This window comes from Chlorocebus sabaeus, chromosome 5, assembly GCF_047675955.1.
Source record: "Chlorocebus sabaeus isolate Y175 chromosome 5, mChlSab1.0.hap1, whole genome shotgun sequence".
Taxonomy (NCBI): Eukaryota; Metazoa; Chordata; class Mammalia; order Primates; family Cercopithecidae; genus Chlorocebus; species Chlorocebus sabaeus.
Window position 1 is genome coordinate 64,125,247 of NC_132908.1, and position 7,571 is coordinate 64,132,817.

Here is a 7,571-nt window from a genome sequence, read left to right on the forward strand (position 1 = left end):
GTGACTGGGTGGGTCACCTTGCTGGAACCGGGGTTGTGGGGCGGCCTCCGGCAGCCTGCCCTCCCCTCCCCCACCTGCTGCACGTAGGTGTGGGGCGGGGACACCTCGGCGGGGCGGGGCAGGCAAAGCCGTCCTACCTTCCTATCCCCGGACTCCAACCCGGAACTAACCTCGGCTCTCTTGGGAAGGCCGCATTGCATGGCCAGGAACGTCAGTCTGGGCCGCGAGTGCGGGACACCAAGGTCAGGTCTCGGAAAGAGGGAGGACCTCCTCGTCCCCAGGGGCCCCAGGCCAGGTGTGCCCTTGGCCGCAGGTGCACGGTCTCAGAAAAGTGCAGGTGCCCACGCCCCGGCTGGACCATGACGCCTCCGCGGAACGTAGTGAAGATTGCCATCCAGATGCGTGACGCCATCCCGCAGCTCATCCAGCTGGACCAGGTCACCTGGCTGGTCCCGCCTCCATCTGCCCCGCGGCCCCACCTCCCAGTAGCCCCCTGGCCCTCGGGGCAGCCCGCCCCACCCCTCCCCCCAGGCTCCTCCCCATCCCTCCCTGCCCCAGCCGCGAGAATGACCGCTCCACTTGCAGGCGAAGCCCCTGGCCGCTGTGCTGAAGGAGGTGTGCGACGCGTGAGTGCTGCCGGGCCAGGGCCTCTGGAGGGTGGGAGGGCGGGTGGGCAGGAGGGGCGGCTCCCCCTGCCAGCCTCGCTGAGCCTCGTGCCCCGCAGGTGGAGCCTGACGCACTCTGAGCGCTACGCCCTGCAGTTTGCGGATGGGCACAGGAGATACATCACTGAGAATGTGAGTACCCTCTCCCCAGCCCCACCCTCCGCCTTCCGACCCCGCTAACCCACCTGGCCCCGATATCTCTGGCTCTTCATCCCACTACCGGAGAGCGATATTTTACTGACCCCCAGCTGCCCTCACCGACACCCCAGCTGATCAGTCCTCGGTGCCCTCCCTGACCTCGCTGCCCTTTCTGCTGTCTTCTCCAGAACCGCGCGGAGATCAAGAATGGCAGCATCCTATGCCTCAGCACGGCCCCAGTAATGCCCCTCGCGGCCTGCCTACCCCATCCCTGCCCCTTTGCCCCAGGTCCAGAGGCCCCTACCCCGGAGGCCGCAGCCCCAGACCTGCCTTGAGCCACCTAGTTGACACCCGGGGCCGCACACTTCCAGGTCCCACCCTTACTGTGCCCAACCTCTTCACCTCTGTTCCTGCTTCGTTCCTGCCAGGACCTTGAGGCTGAGCAGCTCTTGGGTGGGCTGCAGAGTGACAGTCGTGAAGGGCGCCGGGAAGCCCTGAGACACCTCGTCCCTCTGGCCTCGGACATGACCTTTGCCAGGGAGGTCATCAGCCGTAATGGGCTCCAGAGACTAGGCACCATCATTGAGGATGGGGACGAGTGAGCACAGGGATGTGTGGGCTGGGGGAGATGGTGGGGCTTTCTGGTCCTGATCTGGTCCTGCTCAGCCCCAGATGTGCCCCCTCCAGCCTAGGAGAGGTGCTGGCCCTCAGCCTGAGGGCCTTCTTGGAGCTCATGGAGCACGGCGTGGTGTCCTGGGAGACACTGAGCATCCCCTTTGTGAGGAAGGTGGGTGGGCTTTCCTAGGGCAGCGGGTGGGGGCAGTGGAGCAGTGGGGCAGTGGTAGACCCGGGTTCCATGGGGGTGAGGTGGTGACACCCCCACCCCTTACAGGTGGTGTGCTACGTGAACATGAACCTCATGGACGCCTCCGTGCCACCCCTGGCCCTTGGGCTGCTGGAGAGTGTGACCTTGAGCAGCCCAGCCCTGGGCCAGCTGGTCAAGAGTGAGGTGCCCTTGGATAGGCTGCTGGTGCACCTACAGGTGTAAGCCTCTGGGGCTGGGGTCCAGATGTGGGGAGCAGGGCTGGAGCCTGAATGTTCCACTGAGCCCTCTTCTTGCCATAGGATGAACCAGCAACTGCAAACCAAGGCCATGGCCCTGCTGACAGCCTTGCTGCAGGGGGCCAGCCCTGTAGAACGCAAGGTTAGTGTCGATCAGTGGCTGGATGTGGATAGCACCCGGTGGGCACCGCCCCCCCCAGAGCGAAATAATCTAAGCCCCCTTTCTTTCTACCCCCTCAGCACATGCTTGATTATCTCTGGCAGAGGAACCTTCGCCAGTTCATCTATAAGGTAGGAGGTGGTGGGCCAGGGGCACCTCTGTGCCCCTCCCTCCCAGTGAGCCCTTGCTCAAACCTGGGTCTGGCTGTCCTGCAGAACATCATCCACAGTGCAGCACCAATGGGCGACGAGATGGCTCATCACCTGTATGTACTGCAGGCCCTCACGCTGGGGCTGCTGGAGCCGCGTATGCGAACGCCCCTGGACCCCTATAGCCAGGTGTGTGTCTTTAGTGGGGACAAGGCGGGGGTGGCTTGGAGTTTGGCCTTGAATCTATAATATTGATCCCCTCCCCTGCCACCTGACACTGACCCCAGGAGCAGCGGGAGCAGCTGCAGGTCCTACGCCAGGCTGCCTTCGAGGTGGAGGGGGAGTCCTCAGGTACCGGGCTGAGTGCTGACCGTCGCCGTTCCCTCTGTGCCCAAGAGTTCCGCAAACTGGGCTTCTCTGTGAGTATCCCCCCTACCCAACTCCTCAACCCTGCCTCAGCCCAGGGCTGTTGTTCCAGGGGGCCATGACCCTTCTTGAACTGTCTGTGCCCACTTCCCCCAGAACAGCAACCCAGCGCAGGACCTGGAGCGCGTGCCCCCCGGTCTACTGGCCCTGGACAACATGTTGTACTTCTCCAGAAATGCACCCAGCGCGTACAGCCGGGTTGGTGACAGGGTAGGGTGGGGGGTGGCAGCATCCCCCAGGCAGGGTCCCCATGGGCTTAGCCGTGACACCTTGCCCCATTCTCTGCCCCTTCCAGTTTGTGTTAGAGAACAGCAGCCGCGAGGACAAGCACGAGTGCCCCTTTGCCCGGGGCAGTATCCAGCTGACGGTGCTGCTGTGTGAGCTGCTCCACGTTGGGGAGCCCTGTGAGTGGCCGGGACTGGGCACAGCATGGCTAAGAGCAGGGGACGGAAGGGCAGAGAGGGCCAGGGGCTGCATGCACTTTCTCCCTGAGCCCCTCCTGCCCCCCCACTCCAGGCTCTGAGACAGCCCAGGACTTCTCGCCCATGTTCTTCGGCCAAGACCAGAGCTTCCACGAGCTCTTCTGTGTGGGTATCCAGCTGTTGAATAAGACCTGGAAGGAGATGCGGGCCACACAGGAGGACTTCGACAAGGTGGGTGGGGTGGGAGCTGGGAGGCCTGGGCCAGGGCAGGGGGCTGATCTGGGTACAGAGCTCAGGTGCTGAACTGAGCTTGGGCGGCCCCAGGTCATGCAGGTGGTGCGGGAGCAGCTGGCCCGCACTCTGGCCCTGAAGCCCACCTCCCTGGAGCTCTTCCGAACCAAGGTGAATGCACTCACTTACGGGGAGGTGCTGCGGCTGCGGCAGACCGAACGGCTGCACCAGGAGGGCACACTGGCTCCCCCTATACTGTGAGTTTGCGGGGATGGATCTTCAGTCCTAGCCCCACCTTCCCTGGTGCCCCCTGGGCTACTCCCCAAGTCAGATGTGCTCAGTGACACCCCTCTATCAGGGAGCTGCGGGAGAAGCTGAAGCCAGAGCTCATGGTCCTGATCCGCCAGCAGCGCTTGCTCCGCCTCTGTGAGGGGACGCTCTTCCGCAAGATCAGCAGCCGGCGGCGCCAGGGTCTCTGAGTGGGCATGGGTGGGGGGCAGAGGGCAGGCAGAGGGCGGCTGGCTTAGTGCCAGGACCTTTCAGTACTCTGGCCCTCTTCCTTTTCTCCACACAGACAAGCTGTGGTTCTGCTGCCTGTCCCCCAACCACAAGCTGCTGCAGTACGGAGACATGGAGGAGGGCGCCAGCCCGCCTACCCTGGAGAGTCTACCTGAGCAACGTAAGGCGGGCAGGGGCGGGGGCCAGACACCTGCTCTCCCCAGACCGCCTTGGGCCCCGGGGCTGCTGGGGCCACAGTGCTCAGCCCAGCCTTCTTCCTGCAGTCCCTGTGGCCGACATGAAGGCACTCCTGACAGGCAAGGACTGCCCCCATGTCCGGGAGAAGGGCTCTGGGAAGCAGAACAAGGTGGGTACAGCAGGCCGGGGGCTCCTTCCCACCCGCCTCTGCCTGCCCTGTCCCCTGCTCAGTGTCCCCGCTCCCTTGCTTCCCCAGGACCTCTATGAGTTGGCCTTCTCGATCAGCTATGACTGCGGGGAGGAGGAGGCGTACCTCAACTTCATTGCCCCCTCCAAGCGGGAGGTGAGTGTCCGCCAGGCTGAGGTCAGCAGGTGGGCAGGGGAGGCAGATGGGCAGACCCTCATGGCTCTGTGCCACCCCCAGTTCTACCTGTGGACAGACGGGCTCAGTGCCTTGCTGGGCAGTCCCATGGGCAGTGAGCAGACACGGCTGGACCTGGAGCAGCTGCTGACCATGGAGACCAAGCTGCGTCTGCTGGAGCTGGAGAACGTGCCCATCCCTGAGCAGCCACCCCCTGTGCCCCCACCCCCCACCAACTTCAACTTCTGCTATGACTGCAGCATCGCTGAATCTTGACAATGTGGCTGGTCACGGGCCACAGCTGCGGCCACTGCAGCAGCCATGAAGGGTGGAGGGTAGAGGAGTGCAGGCACCCTGGCCAGCAGAGATTGCTGCAGAAATAAAGTCTGCTTGGCTTTTGGGATATGTTGAGCCAGCTCTGAACCTTGTGGGCTGAGCCTGTGACAGTGACAGTCTTCCCCTTCTGCCTTCAAACTTAGCTGGTGGATAAGATGGGGCATCAGGCCAGGCCACAAACTTTGACAGCTGCGGTTGAGGGGCTGGTGTTTTGAAGTGGGTGGGGAGAGGATGGGACTGCTGCCCTTCTCCAAGATGAGTCCTCAGCCTCCCTCCATGCTGGGCCTGCGGGGAGGGCTGGCCTGTGGTCTGGGGGTACCTGCCAAGGGAGAGGCTGGGCTGCCAGCCTGCTGCAGGAGAAGTGGCAGGGCAGGAGGCACGGCTCCAAATGGATGCCTTCCTGGACAGCATTAACAGGGGCATAGTCTGGGAGCCATCTCCAGAAGGCTCCTGACAGTCTGACCTCAGTCCTCAGGCTTGCATGGCCCTGTCTGGTGTCCTTTGTAGGACTTGGAGGTCTCTGGTGAGAGGCCTGAAGGGAGAGAGGCAGAAGGGCAGGCTCAAGATCCCCAGGCCAGTGGGAGGATGTGGGCTGATTCTGACAAGAGCCACTTCTGTGCAGGAAGCCCCGGATTCTGATTAAAACCTAACTTAGGGCTGGGCTTGGCTCACGCCTATAATGCCAGCACTGTGGGATGCTGGGGCAGGCCAATAACCTGAGGTTAGGAGTTCAAGACCAGCCTGGGCAATATGGTGAAACCCTGTCTCTACTAAAAATATAAAAATTAACTGGGCATGGTGACACACACCTGTAATCCCAGCTACTCAGGAGGCTGAGGCAGGAGAATCGCTTGAACCCAGGAGGTGGAGGTTGCACTGAGCTGAGATTGCACCACTGCACTCCAGCCTGGGCGAAAGAACAAGACTCCATCTCAAAAAAGAAATTAAAAACCTAACTCAGAACCATGGGTAGGGTGGGGGCCAGAGACAGGCCAGAGCCCCTGGGGGCAGAAGCAGCGAGAAGTATTGGGTCCAGCTGGAGGTTTGGTCACGGGGCAGAGGCTGTGGTCACAGACCCCAAGCCCTTGAGGAAAGAAGAGCCCATCAGTCTGTGGAGCTCACAGGATAGGTTGAAGCCACTGCCCCTCAGACTTCTCCCTGCCATTCACCTCTTCTCTCCCCAGTGCCACCTCCAATTTCTTTTCTTTCTTTTTTTTTTTGAGATAGAGTTTCGCTCTTATTGCCCAGGTTGGAGTGCTGTGGCGTGATCTCGGCTCACTGCAACTTCCACCTCCCAGGTTTAAGTGATTCTCCTGCCTCATCCTCCCAAGTAGCTGGGATTACAGGCATGCACCACCACACCCGGCTAAATTTTTTGTATTTAGTAGAGACAGGGTTTCACCATGTTAGTCAGGCTGGTCTCTAACTCCGGACCTCAAGTGATCCACCTGCCTCAGCCTCCCAAAGTGCTGGGATTACAGGCATGAGCCACAGCACCTGGCTCCAATACTGTTTGTTTGTTTTTTGTTTTTGTTTTTTTTTTTAGATGAAGTTTTGCTCTTGTTGCCCAGGCTGGAGTGCAATGGCACCATCTCAGCTCACCGCACCCTCCGCCTCCCGGGTTCAAGCGATTCTCCTGCCTCAGCCTCCTGAGTAGCTGGGATTATAGGCAAGCGCCACCATGCCTGGCTAATTTTATATTTTTATTAGAGAAGGGGTTTCTCCATGTTGGTCAGGCTGGTCTCGAACTCCCAACCTCAGGTGATATGCCTGCTTCGGCCTCCCAAAATGCTGAGATTACAGGCATGAGCCATCGCACCTGACCCCAATAACGTTTTTAACTGTTAACCGTCAACCTGGCTGACCTTGAGAACTGATGAAATGGCACTTCCTTTGGAGAGTGTGCTGGAGGGCACTTGCTCCCCCTCCCCCAGCTAAGCTTCAGATCCTTGGGCATCCAGGGCCTACCATGCCCATGCCTAAGGACTTCCCACCACAGTTGGAGCAGTCGGCCACGGAGTTCTAGGTGGAAATGGGGGCAGGGATCCCTGATGCTGTCGGCCTCCCTTCCCAACACTGTGGGCCAGGCCTGAGGAAGGAGTGTGTCTCGGGATTTTCTCCGCCTGCCCCAGGGCCACTTCAGCTGAAGTTGGGAGGGGAGGGGCCCTTTAGGGGCCTCCCTGTAACCGTCAATTATTCCTGCTTAATGTTTCCAGTCCCTTGTGCGTGCCACCATCATAGCAACAGCCTCCCGACTTCCGGCCTCCTGTCTTGCACCTCTAATCCTCTCAATACCAGCTACCCCAACTGCTTTCACTGATATAAATCTTATCATACACACACACAAACATCCCATATATTTGATGTTGCCCTATTCATGTCCATGGGTTAATGGCCATAGTTTCCATGACTGAACCTGAGTTGAGCCAGGTGAGTCGCAGACATACCATGGTTTAGCCCTTTCACCTGAGCACCTGTGGCTTGCAGTGTTCTTGATGCTTGGTCTGAGCTGGCATCCTCCCTGCCTAGACTACCCCCTCAGTGACAGCTGTGGCCTGCCTGTGTGCACCCCCACAGTGCCTTCTACCTGGATCACCCCCTTCCTTTCTTCTGGCCATTTTCACTGCCCTGATTCCTTCCTGGACCCTCCAAGCCCAATTTGTTGCTCCCTGGGCTCTGGTCCCAGGTGCTTGTCTCTCTCTTCACCCGCACCCTGCACACTGGACTGTCCCTGCTAGCTGGCTTCTCTGCCTCCCCAGCTGGCCCTGGGGCTGGGAGAGCTTTGACCCCTCTGACTCCCCACATAAAGCACAGTCCCTGCAGGCACTGAGGGAGCCCTGGCTCGCTGCTACAACCAGTGAACACGAATACGGAGGAGGTGCGGGGACACGCCAAGGGCCAGAGCTGCCATGGAGAAGTCACCAG

General features: G+C 60.5%; 1 protein-coding gene across 2 annotated transcripts; it reads left to right on the top strand.

Moving 5' to 3' along the window:
- The first annotated feature begins 58 nt into the window (after positions 1-58).
- ELMO3 (engulfment and cell motility 3) lies at positions 59-7,567 on the top strand. Of its 2 annotated transcripts, none has more exons than XM_007994061.3 (20): positions 59-437; positions 586-626; positions 725-797; positions 992-1,042; positions 1,232-1,401; positions 1,491-1,590; positions 1,696-1,847; positions 1,929-2,007; positions 2,106-2,156; positions 2,241-2,363; positions 2,462-2,593; positions 2,697-2,798; positions 2,896-3,004; positions 3,117-3,253; positions 3,347-3,510; positions 3,612-3,724; positions 3,828-3,932; positions 4,036-4,118; positions 4,206-4,292; positions 4,374-4,713. In XM_007994061.3, the coding sequence occupies exons 1-20, from the start codon at positions 360-362 to the stop codon at positions 4,584-4,586; spliced, it is 2,163 nt and encodes a 720-aa protein (XP_007992252.2). In that variant the 5' UTR covers positions 59-359; the 3' UTR covers positions 4,587-4,713. The 2 variants fall into 2 exon arrangements, with proteins under 2 accessions (XP_007992252.2, XP_072871561.1); XM_073015460.1 differs by lacking the exon at positions 4,374-4,713 and adding an exon at positions 6,193-7,567 and having other exon boundaries at positions 334-437.
- The last annotated feature ends 4 nt before the right edge of the window (positions 7,568-7,571 follow it).